At 35.4% G+C, this 13,173-nt stretch overlaps 1 protein-coding gene across 1 annotated transcript in view; it reads left to right on the plus strand.

Annotated features, from left to right (window-relative positions):
• FCHO2 (FCH and mu domain containing endocytic adaptor 2) overlaps positions 1 to 13,173 on the plus strand; it is a 116,100-nt gene that overhangs the window by 81,246 nt on the left and 21,681 nt on the right. The window contains exons 18-20 of the mRNA XM_019929868.3: positions 3,879 to 3,982; positions 6,707 to 6,833; positions 11,083 to 11,194. Of these exons, the coding sequence (XP_019785427.1) occupies positions 3,879 to 3,982; positions 6,707 to 6,833; positions 11,083 to 11,194 (343 nt within the window). The remainder of the gene's footprint in view (positions 1 to 3,878; positions 3,983 to 6,706; positions 6,834 to 11,082; positions 11,195 to 13,173) is intronic.

Genomic DNA, 13,173 nt, shown 5'->3' on the forward strand with positions numbered 1-13,173 from the left:
GAAATTGTGAAATAGGCATTTTGTCTTAAATTTTCTTCCACTGCTTTTTACAGTGCATGTCTCCCTTAACATCGTCTACACTGGTACCATTTTCACATTTTAGAAATGGCCAGGTTGTCAGATTATTCCCTGCTCTCCTTTGTCCCTTTCAGAATCTTAATTCATTAATCACTCCATCTCAGCTAAACCAGTCTAAGAAAATAATTCCTATCAGTTAGTAACTAATATGTTAAACCTTTCAGTGTTGTTATATGTTTAAGAAGCATGCTTAAAGTTTGGTACAGAAGTATTTTCAGTCGCTTCTTAAAATAAACATATATGTACAATTTACATATACATAAATTATATGTGATAAAGTATATGTATATAAAATTTAATATAAATAGCTCATATCTTCCTTCCCTTTGATAAGTGCTAGTATAGACCATTTCTTCTCTACCCATGGGTTAATTGAGCACTTGTGCTCTGTAAAACCCCTGTAAAATTATCTTTTGAAAAATATTAGGCTGGTTTTTTATATTAACTCCAACACTGATTTAGTCTGTCTTACTTCCTATGACAGTTTTAAGTTTTATCACTAGTCAGGCACTTTGTTAAGGAACACATGTACCCAGCAGCATCACTTTGACACCTTGTCAAACCTCTTTAGACTTTTACTGACTGTTAGCATTACCTTTTGCTCCTCTGAAAATCAGGAATAATTCTGGCCTTATATATTTTTGGACCTTAGATTTTACTCATACATATTTTAAGTTTCTTATTTTCATAATTATTTTCCTCAGTTAATATAAAGTTTGAGCTCATGCTCTTGTTCCATGTATTATTAAATTTTTCTAGTTTTGAGTAATTGAAATAATATTAACCTGAAATAAGAACTATTTGGCTCTGCAGATTTATATTTTAGTTTTAGAATTTTCCTGTTGCTTCTAGTTTTCAGTTTCTTTATTCTTCTTCCGCTGACCTTAGTGAACAGAATAGGAACTCTGCTTTTCTCTCCCAAACTGATTTGTCTGGGGGTGTGATAATTGGTTCTTTACTTGAAACCAGGTCAGATTTTAGGTCTAGAAAACCCATTACCAGACTTTTCCACCAACCCTCTCTGCTATCCTGCTGTAACGACACCACCAGCGAGCACAATAAGTGTCCTTTTGCTTCATGGTTGCAGAGTCAGTGGATTTCCTTTACTGATGAACTTGTTAAAATTACTGACTCCAGTGGAGCTCAGAAGGCATTCCAGAGATTGCATTGTAAAGCTGAAAATACCTTTGGGTTCCCTGGTGCTTTGGATGAGAGATTTTTCCAACAGCTGCATCTCTGAGGATCAGCGTGACCTTTGCCATAATATTAAATGTTTTGAAAAGCTACTGACAGAGGAAGCTAGCAATGCTGCTCGTTTTTCTTCTGCATCATCATCGCTTCTGTATCCTAGATTAGTCTGTGCCTTTATTCAGATGAAGGGTGGTATGGGAAACATGCTTTATCTGTTCCCCTTAGGTAGTGTCAGAGAGCAGATGTAGGTTAGCTCTTTTTTTTTTTTTTTTTTTTTTTTTTTGCAGTACGTGGGCCTCTCACTGTTGTGGCCTCTCCTGTTGCGGAGCACAGGCTCCGGATGCGCAGGCTCAGCGGCCATGGCTCATGGGCCTAGCCGCTCCGCGGCATGTGGGATCTTCCCGCACTGGGGCACGAACCTGTGTCCCCTGCATCAGCAGGCGGACTGTCAACCACTGCGCCACCAGGGAAGCCCGGTTAGCTCTTTTTGCCTGTGTTTTATACTTCACAAGTCACTTCATGTTCTTGAAATACTGCATCTAGTGGACATTTATTTGAAGTGAGCACCACCACCACCACCACAAAACACAATTAAGACACTTAAACCTGTGAACAGTTGTAGTCATCTCCTTCAGAAGCTTCTAGAAGCAGTATCTAATTGGCATGTGGAGATAGATTTGTTTATAATTTATAAAGTTATTACTGTAATTAATAGATTCATTTATAAACAGTGATATTAATGAGCATTTTTATTACTTTTTCTCAAAAAGCAAATTCTGATTATTTGAAGAAGGTGAACTTAACACTTCTACCAGGCTTGGATTGAGTCAATCTAAATGCCATTTGGACAGGCCACTTGATTAGTAATGAAGCTTCAGGTGTAAACGTCTCTACCATGTTAAGCCCCCTCAGAAGCTTGAAATAACTTGAGTATTGGTCAGTGCTGGTTTCATTGATAATGAACTATCGTTAAAGTAAATATGTCATAGCACAGGGAAGTGTAACAGTCTTCAGGTTAGTGCGCATTTCTTCCAATGTACAGCTTAAAGTAGGGGCGCAGCATGAAAGAACTGGTGCTGACTGGAAGAAGGCAGCAGGCTTAGAATCTAAACTTGATTTCTTACCAGGTTTTTACTGTTTTCTTCAAGCAACCTGAATGGTGCTTGCATCTTTTATCTCTTCATATGATCTGCTTTCTAGATGATTCCATACCCCCATGCATTTGCTTTCACTCCGGTGTGACTACCTTTTACTTTAGGTCTCTTGCTACCACCTCCGTGCTCCTTCCTTTCACTCCTCCATTGCTGGCCAAGGGTCCTCAGCTTTACTGTTTGTTTCCCCATGTACATACTTAGGCCCATTCTTACATTTTTAACTTTGCACATCTGTAAACTCATAGAACTTACTGAAACATATTTCTTCACACCCATATTATATTCTTCAATCTGAATTATAGACTTATCTTTTAGAATGGACCAAAAGAATTTGAGGATCATTTTAATTAATTTAAAGGTCATTTAAATGTATTTGCTTCTACACTCTTGCTTTGATTATGTTAATACATGTGTGACTTTTGATGATATACACTTGAATTTCACTGATTAATTTCTACTATGCTGAGGTTTTTTTTTTTGGCTGCGTTGGTTATTTGTTGCTGTGCGTGGGCTTTCTCTAGTTGTGGCAGGCGGGGGCTACTCTTTGTTGCAGCGCGTGGGCTTCTCATTGTGGTGGCTTCTCTTGTTGCGGAGCATGGGCCCTAGGCGCGTGGGCTTCAGTAGTTGTGGCACGCGGGCTCAGTAGTTGTGGCTCGCGGGCTTTGTTGCACCGTGGCATGTGGGCTCTTCCTGGACCAGGGCTTGAACCCGTGTCCCCTGTATTGGCAGGCGGATTCCTAACCACTGCACCACCAGGGAAGTCCCTGGAGAGTTATTTTTAATTAGGAATACTGAGGTTAGTATTTCTGGTTTTAAAATTGCAACATTTGCAAATAGTGTTGAAAAACATTGAACACTAAATTCATGTAGGGTTTATGAAGTCAATATATGATTTTCTATATTTACCAAAAATTAATTATAGTGATTTGTGGAAAATTTTTTTGTAAACTATAAAGATATGTTTGATTGTCACTAAAAAATGGCACAGTGTGTTTCAACTTAACAGTGAGATTACAAGTTTAATTAAGGTAAATGTTTTTATTTAGAGTTCATGTTATTATTTTGAAGATGTTGCTTCAAAGGCTTGGTCTTGCAAATAACTGTAAAGTAGAAGTATTGGCAGTAAACTAAAGACCTTAGGCCTTAAACTGGTTTTCACCAGCTTACTTATTAGATTTAATTTTTATATGTATAAATAATGGAAACAGGAATACAATTTATGTCAGTTTTATTGAAAAGTTAATTTTTTTTTCAGGAATATTATTGGTAGCTTCGAAAAAAGCATGCTTGATACATTCCTAGCATTTCACAAATAGCTATAATTACATTTTAAAGAAAAAGAACTTCTGAAAAATGAGCTTTGAATCCTAATAGTTTCTCTGTAATAGAATGTTTTTATCTAGGGATTGGTACATACTAATGATTTTCTTCAAATTCTCTTTTTCCACCCACCAGCCAGGCCCACAACTCCTCTTTCTGTAGGTACCATTGTCCCACCTCCAAGGCCTGCTTCCAGACCAAAGCTTACTTCAGGAAAACTCAGTGGGATTAATGAAATAGTATGTACTCAGGTGTTTTTTTTTTAATTATAACTGTTTTGATTTAATATGCAAATGATATTTCTCTGTATGTCCCTTTACTGCTAAATGCTTGGAATTTTCTACTCAAGTCTTCAAAGTACAGAAAAGTTTTCCCTGCTGATACTTCCTTCACTTCCCCATATTATCTCAGTGATCATACCTGTGGAGCAAGACCGTTGTTCAGGAGGAAGGAGATTTCCTGAGAAAGTTAGCACATTATAAAAATACAATTCAGTACCCATTGTTTCATAATTAGGAAGCAATTTTCATATAATTTTGCTTAAAGTCAAATATTAAGGAAAAAATGGTGGCCTGTTCTTAGACCTAGAAGTATAGTGCCAGGGGAGTCCTGGTGGGCATCTAGTCCAGCTTTCTTTATTTTATACATAAGCAGTCTGGAGTTCACATCACTTAATTGACTTGTAAAAGTACACATTGCTTAAAAAAAGAAAAAGGCATTGGTCTTCGAAAGGTGTCAGATAACGAAAGAAAATATATGGGTTCTACTGAGAGTCAGGCTCTCCCAAACCAGTCTTCTTTCCTTCAGTCTGTTCTGGTTTACTTTCATCTTTCACTTGCCAGTTTAATTGCCAGAATTAAATTTCTAAATGTCAAGCTTAATCTTTTTCTCCTGATATACATCTACAGTGGTACACCTATAATCCACGTGGTTGAATATTTCAGCTGAATCTACAAGACTCTTCATAAAGTTGACTCAGCAACCTGCATTACCATACTAACTGTCCAGTTTTCTCCTCTTTGCAACCTAGGTTCCAGCCACTTGAAACTTTCCACTGTTCCCCAAACACATCATGCTCTTTTACATATCCATGTCTCTATTGTACTCCCTCTTGTCTGAAATACCCCTCAGTTTTCTATGTAGGAAACTGCTCACTTTAAGACCCTGCTACATATCACCACCTAGGTGAAGCCCTCTTTGATGGTTACTCCTCCTCTCCACCCCACAGTGGACTTAATCATCCTCCTTCATTCTCTTCCTTATACCCATACACTTGCTCGTGTTTCTTTTAGTGCTTCAATCACATTGTATATAAAGTTGACCCACAGTCAGTTCTCCGTATCTATGGGTTCCACATCCACAGATTAAAAATATTGGGGGGGGGGCATCCAGAAAGTTCCAAAAAGAAAACTTGAATTTGCCACACACTAGCAACTGTTTACATAGCATTTGCATTGCATGTACAACTTTTTACATAGAATTTACATTGTATTAGGTATTGTAAGTAATCTAGAGATGATTTAAAGTGTAAGGGATGACTGTACTGTTTTTGTGTGTGTTTCCTTCACTGGACTATGTTTTAGCCAGTTTCATATCCTTAATACTTTGCTAATGCCTTAATAGTTTACATAATGCCTGTCACCTCATGTCCTGTACCACCTCCATCTGTATATTTCCACAGCCACATTTTACACCTTGCTGTGTTTTTTCAACCTGCTGTCCATAATAATGAGTCATCCAAAAGCCATTCTCTGGAACTAATACTTTAAAAATAATTGGGGGCACAAGGGTTTACTAAATATAAAATATTTTGGGCAGTATAATCTAATTTTTATAAGAGTGTATATCTATAAATTTATATTCATGCGAGTAGAGTTGAATAATTTTAGTGTATGAATGCTTATAGGGTTTTGTTGGTTGTTTCTCGCCTTCTGTTTTTCATGTTCCTCAAATAGATGGGGACAGAAACAGTGTCTAATTCACTGCTTTGTATCTAGTACCCAAGACCTGACACACAGTATAGGCACTAAATAAATACTGCATTTACTTATAACTTTTATAAGCAGGAAAATGTTGTCTTTAATTAAGCTCAATATTCCATATTTTGAAAATGAAACACCTCAGGAAGTGTTGCTAATGTATTATTGGAACAATTAGGAATTTGGAAGGAAAAAAAACATTCACCAAAGTAAAAGATAAATGAATTGGAATCATATTTTTCATATTTGTTTTTATTTTTAACCAGAAAAGTGGGAAGACAGTAGAATTAAGATTTTCTCAAACCTCTGAATGGGGTGAACTTTCTCAATGAGGAAGCATTACAATGAATTATAAGGAAAATGTGCACAGATTTGTAAATGCCAAAAGTAAAGCAATATTCAGGAAGAAAATATTTGCATCAAATAAAGAAAAGGGTTAGTGGAAGCTCAGATAATACTAAGACCTCCCCAAACTAAGGCAAAGCTAACAGACAACTCATAAAAGAGAAATGCCAATTTTATTTTTATGTACGGAATTAGCTAAAAGGTTTTAAATTTTATTATTTTTCCTTCTTCTAAGGCTCATCTGTTCATTGCTGGCAAGAGTGCAGAGAAATATTCTCATATATTTACAGGCAGTAGGGTAAAGTGAGTTACCCAAATGGGAAGCAGTTTGGCACTATGTATGAAAAGCCTTCATAATGTTTAACAGTTTAACTTCTGAGAATCTATCTTAAGCATACTTTCTGAAAGACGGAAAAAGTTTTATATACAAAGATTCTCTTGACGGCATTATTTTAAAATAGGCTTTTCAGCTTTTAATATATTCTTGAAAATGATTTGACCTAGGCATCTCTGTGAGTTTTAAGAAACACAATAAATTTGGTTTAGTATTTTAAAATTAATATTCCTGATACCTAAAAATCTTTTCTGATAACTGGGAAATTGTTTTAGCATTTTGGTAAATGACATTTTGTTTTTAAGCCCAGGCCATTCAGCCCACCTATAACTTCCAATACCAGCCCACCTCCTGCTGCTCCGTTAGCCCGGGCAGAAAGTTCTTCCTCTATCTCATCTTCTGCGTCACTAAGTGCTGCCAATACTCCAGTAGGTAAGTGGTTATCATAAATTACATGCAAAATTTAACATCCAAAATATGATCAGGCTGAGGGTAGTGAAGAATTAAGCATTAGACATTTTGGTTTTCTGGAAACACACCTGGCATTATCAAACTAGCCACATTTTCCTTTTCTCTTTCACATTTTATATTATCTGAATAGAGCATTTTAACCATGATTAGCACTGTTAAGAATGCATCAAATTTATAAACTACGGACCAATATAAATAGTTGAAGGCAGAATATGATGCAGTACTTTCTACTGTGAATTGGTACTTACATTCCTAAGAAAATTTGTTTTAAAAGCAACTGATTCAGTGAAAGGAAGGGGTTTTGTGCTTGCAGTGTGATCCTGGGACCTGCAGCATCTGTCTGTATCACCTGGAACTTACTAGAAATGCAGACCTTTTAAATCAGAAACTCTGGAGTGGGGCTAGCAATCGTTGAACAGGCTTTCTAGGCAATTCTGATGCATGTTGAGTTTAAGAATCCCAGCCCTAATTAAGCTGATTTAATTATACTTAATTTGATTTGTCAAAACTCACGCAGGAGAAATGGGCCTTCTGTATGTAGCCATTGTAAAAACGGCATGAGTGGTATAGGCTAAAATGAGATAAATGATTTTCTTTCTAAATGTCTGAACATGATGTTACCATCTTATTTTATATACTTTTGTGAACATACTGTTTTTCCCATCTTCTGACTTTATGTAAACAATATATTCAATAAGTCTTTTTGTTTGCTGTAACAAGCACCTTATTCTTACATTTTGTTTGTATATGTGGTTTTGTTACCTTTTGTTTCCACAGAATCTGTATTTTAATCATAAAGAACATAGATGGGTCCTGTTAGAAATCAGGCAGGTCCTGGTAACCAAAATTGCTTTAGTCGTTTCCCATTATCTCCAGATTATTCAGAACGTTTTCTATTTGTGATGGAAACTTTAATTTTGATTAAGTTGGTACATATTTGTTTGTAGTTTGGGCCAGTGCTGGCAATAGGAGAACGACAAGTAGGTGACGGTGATGATACAGGCAGGCAGGATGTGATGTAATGTGGATTTTATAGGACAAAGTTTCTTTAAATCTTCCTAAAAATTTCTTTCTTTATTGTGATGTTTATTCAGCTCCCTGTTTAGATTTAAGTTTTTGATTCTTCTTGTTCTTGAAAGTATTTTCTTTTCCTGCAATATTTTGTTTTATTTAAATATGATAGAAGATGATAATTTGATTGGGACACTCTCTGAAATTGAAAAGCACTGTGAGACTTCACAAGGTATTGTATCGAAAGCAGATGTATGTGTTAACTAATGACCCTAAAGTGTATCTAAAATACTCTGTTATCTAATTTTTCCTTTTCCAGCAATTTATGGTGTCTCAGAAATCAAGAATAACTCTAAGGTTTAACTATCTCAATTTTGTACTAATTATGTCCAGTTTCTATACAGGATCCATTGATAGCAGTGGATAAGTTATAAAAACATACATTATTTTTGCATTATCTTCCATCTCCCTCCTGCTCGTCTCTCCTTAACATTAAGAAATATCAACAAATCTTACCTCTAAAGCTATTAGAAGCAGAGAAAAAGTGATTAGGAAAGAACCAGAAAGAATATGTCAGTTAAAAAAAAGAAACTATAATATAAAAACCACAAAGCAAAGGCTATCAATCATACGAAAACCATTCATACAGTGAGCTGAAGTTAGAAGCAAAGAGGTAGGAAATAGTTGGGGGTGAGTCCCTGTTTTTTACTCCGGAGCTGAAAGGAATTCCACAAAAATATTCACTGATTGTTACAAAGGTAGGTACCTTTTATTTCAGCTTTATGTCTCTGCATTTTCAAAACATACACAATTGTAAATATGCAACAATTAAACCAAAATTAGAATGCATGCATACTATCCTTATAAAGAAGAACATCCAAGGAATTTATTTTTTCCAAAAAATGAGTTATTCTGAATAATATAGTACACACTTAGACTTTTTTAGGGACTTAAGCACATATTTCCTGTGTCAAACATTTTTTTGAAGGATGCATATACAATATGATCTTGGAAACAATGGAATATACAAAAGGGGATATGCCAAAATGTTAAGTGGATTTTGAGTTTTTTTCCTAACTTTCCAGTACTTTTTTCTTCTTGCCAATATTTCAGTAACAGGCTTAGCAATTTACAGGGAAACTATTTCAAGAATTCTCATTTTATATGCCCAAATTGGATAATTGAAAAGAATAACTTTGTAGGTTTCTTTTGATTTTTAATGTCAAAGTCCTAGCAGGCATTAATGTTACCCATGACTGTGTGTAGATATCCACTTGTGTAGGTTACCTAAGGGAAAAGATTAATTTCAGATTTAAGAGCATAGAATTTTTTCTAATAAAAGATTATTATAGCCTTCATCTTTCTCTGAAAATATGCTTTCCTGAATTTCTAGTGACCCTAGTATAGAATATATTTTTTAAAAAATTGAACTAATTTAGATTTATAGTGAAATTTTCCCACTGCACAAACATGTATTTGCATAGTTGTAATCACATATCCTAGAAACTACTGCCTCTTGATCAAGCCCTTAGCTTTCATTTAATTATCTCTCACCTGATCCAAACTTGAATCCCTGCCAAGTCATTTTTCTTTTCAATCCAGGATTCACTCTGTGTTCAGTGATCTTACAAAATGAAAAACACAATCATGTTTCTTTTAAACATTTTCAGTGTCTTTTAGTGCCAATAGGATAAAATTAAAGGTCTTCCATGTCCTGATCTGGGTTATAAACACTTCTCCAGACACATTTTCATGTCCTTTCATTGTTGCAGCCCATCACCCACAAACTACTTGTGGTTCAGAAAGGCACCATTTCTTTCATGCCTCTTTGGCAAAGTGTCTGGTATATATTGGTGGTTAGTAGATAGTAGCTGTTGTGATTTTGTGAATACATTTTATTATTGAGTTTATTTTCATATGAAATTTTAACTTGTCTTGTTTGGGAGAGTTTACTTTTCCCAGTGGCCTAGAAACAGCAGTTCCTGTTTCCATGTATTTTTAATCACTGAGTCATTTTTTTTTTTAAACTATGAAGAACCTTCTAAATCAGAATTCTTCAAAATCTTGAACAGTACAGAATCTTCCTGGCCTCCAAAGGTAACAAAAGCTCTTTCTCACTATTTGTAGGAGCCCAGGTTTAGTTGTGAGGCAAAGAAAGCTAGTACTGATTTTTGTTAGAAATAACAATACTCTAGGTATCTCAAAAGTAGCTCACATCTGAAATAAAAATATCTGATGGCTATGAACATGGTGTAACATTTATGTAACAAAAAACATACATTCAGATTTCAGAGATAAATGAATAACCTAGGTCAACATATTTTTCTTTAAGAATGAATAATCATCATTAACTACCCAATTGACTTATTTTTACAAAATTTCATCATATATTGTATATTAAATGAAATGCTCCACTTTCCAATCGATAACAATGGTAAGGCATAAATGGAGAGAGTACATTTGTAAATAAAAAAAAGGCAATGCACTGTTTTAAGGGATTTGTCTGTTATGAAATAAACCAGATTTTAGGTTTTAAAAAACACCTGAACATATACATTAAATTTGTTTACATTTTATTACTCTTTTAAAACACTGCTCTTTCTATGATTTGACTCTAAAGGTATCTTACTGAGTTAACTTTATGTCAGGAATGTTACCTCAAAATGATGTTATTAGTCATGTTTATTGAGGAAAGGTAATATGGGAATATAATACAAGCATAAGACAAAGAAGAGGTAAAGGAGAATTACAGTAATAATGAGTAGTGCATGATTACATTACACTGCTAATTTAGAAATAGCTAATGTATAGGAATACCTTAAATAGAAAAATCCAGTTTAATGATCTTACATATGTGAATTAGTAGAACCTGAAAGAATTTAGTATCTGAATGGTTTTGAAGCCATATTTTAGTAATTTTAGCTCTTCAGCTGAAGGGCTTTTTCCTTCTGACATTCCTTAACCCAACCCTTCTTTGTCATTCTATTTAAAATTGAAGTCACTGTGACATATTTTCCTGTCATATTTTATTTGTCCAACTTGTTTTATGCTCCATTTTTTAACCAGATTTATACTTGGGGCATCTTTGAAACCAGTAATAGAGTCACTTGTGACAAGCTAATATTTTGAGTCTACTCTGTCTTGGTATTTAATAAATATCTTTCTATAGGATTTAACAAATGAATTGTATTTATTCTAGGTGTGTCACGAGGTCCCAGTCCTGTCAGCCTTGGAAATCAGGACACCTTACCTGTGGCAGTCGCCCTTACAGAATCTGTTAATGCCTACTTTAAAGGGGCAGATCCCACCAAGTTAGTTTTTAAAAGATACATGTATATGTGTGTGTGTGTTTCAGGGGCAGGGGGCTTGGTGGTAAATTTTAAGAGTTACATTTTGATTCTCTATTAGAGTTTTCTATTACTTGTTTACCTGCTTTTTGCTATCAATTATAGTCATTTAAATATTGTCTTTCGAATTTAAGAAGTCACTATAATCAGTAGTGATGGCTTTTTTCTAAGTTTATGTACGTTTTTGCCCAGGCTTTACGACCAGTATGACAAATCTGTTGTTTGACATGTCTGTAGAACAGGATTGTGGCAGCTGACGTAGATGGGGATAGAACTCTGAATCTTGGCCTAATGTATATCTTTGGTGAAAGTGTGATGTTTGCAAGAGAGACCTAGAGTGCATGTCTATTTACAGGAGACTCTTGAAGGATTGGTTTAACCTCCTTCTATTAAGAAAATGATCTTTGGGTGAATGACCACCCTTAATTTTTCTTTTTTTTTTTGAATTTTATTTTATTTTTTCATACAGCAGGTTCTTATTAGTTATTTATCTTATACATATTAATGTATATATGTCAATCCCAATCTCCCAATTCATCCCACCACATCACCCCACCCTTATTTTTCATGTATAACATTATTCATTCATTAAATATTTGAGTGCTTAGTATGTGTAAGACTGTTACAAGCTTGCATTGTTGTGAAAGTTTCTTAGTTTTCACTTGAGATAATGCAAGCTCTGTAGAGAAGAACTTTTGTTTACTAAAGTACCTTCAGCACTTACAACAGAGTCTTACACATAGTAAGCGCTCAAATATTTGATGAATGAATAATGTTACTTAGGAAAAGGAGAGGTATTGATATATGCTATGAAGAAAAATAAACCAGGGTAAGGGGATAGACAGTTACAACAGAGGGCTACTATTTTAGGTAGAATGATCAGTGAAAACCTTTTTGAGGTTGTTTTTGAAAGACATTGAGGGAGGAGCAAGCCATGCAGATAGGTGAGTGAAGAGCATTCCAGTAAGTGTAAGGGACTGAGGTAGAAGCATGCTTGGCATAGTCATGAAATAGCAAAGAGCACCATGTCACAGAGTAGGAGTAAACAAGGGAGAAAGTAGTCAAAGATAAGTCCACAGAGGGAACAGATCAGGCTGGGCATTGTAGACCATGGTAAGGAGTTTGGAATTTATTGTGGGTGAGGTGGGAAGCAAGTAGAGGCTTTTGAGTAGAGGAGTGATGAGGTTACTTATGTTTTTGAAGTAGCACTCTGCCTGCTATATGGAGAATAAACTAGAAGGAGCCAGAGTAGATGCAGAGAGAAAGGGTTAACCACTGAAGTCCAGGTGAGAGATGATGGTGACTTGTATAAGGGTATTAGCAGAAGAGATGGTGAGTAGTAATGAGATTCTGAATGTATTTTGAAAACAGATTTGTCAAGATTTGTTGAGGGAGTAGATTGTTAAATTTGAAGTACTTATTAACACAATTTAGTGGGGATGTTGAGTTGATGATAGTCGAATACATGATTCTGGAGTTCAGAGATAGGTGCAGGCTAAAATATTTGGTAGTCATTAATTTGTACATGATACTTAAAGCCTGGGGCATTAGGGTGTAGAGAAGAGATCTAATGAGAACCTAAGTCCTGGCCCCCTTCAGTGTTTAAAAACAGGAGGATGAGAATCATCCAGCAATGGAGTTTGGGACAGCAAGCAACAAGAGAGGTGAGAAGAGAACCAGTAGAGCAGAATCCCAGAAACTAAGTGAATAAACCCTTCCATGAAAGAAGGTGTGAAGCTGTATCTGATGCTATCCGTCAGGTCAAGAAAAATTGATCATTAACAACGTGAAGATCATTAACAACGTGAAGGTCATTAATGACCTTCACAAGAGCAGCTCTAGTAGACTGCTTCGAGGGCGCTCAGGAGCAGGAGATGATGCAAATACAGACAACTGTATTTGAAGAGCGCAAATGTTAGGCAATTCTTTTAGGATATTTTGCT

This window comes from Tursiops truncatus, chromosome 3, assembly GCF_011762595.2.
Source record: "Tursiops truncatus isolate mTurTru1 chromosome 3, mTurTru1.mat.Y, whole genome shotgun sequence".
Classification (NCBI taxonomy): domain Eukaryota; kingdom Metazoa; phylum Chordata; class Mammalia; order Artiodactyla; family Delphinidae; genus Tursiops; species Tursiops truncatus.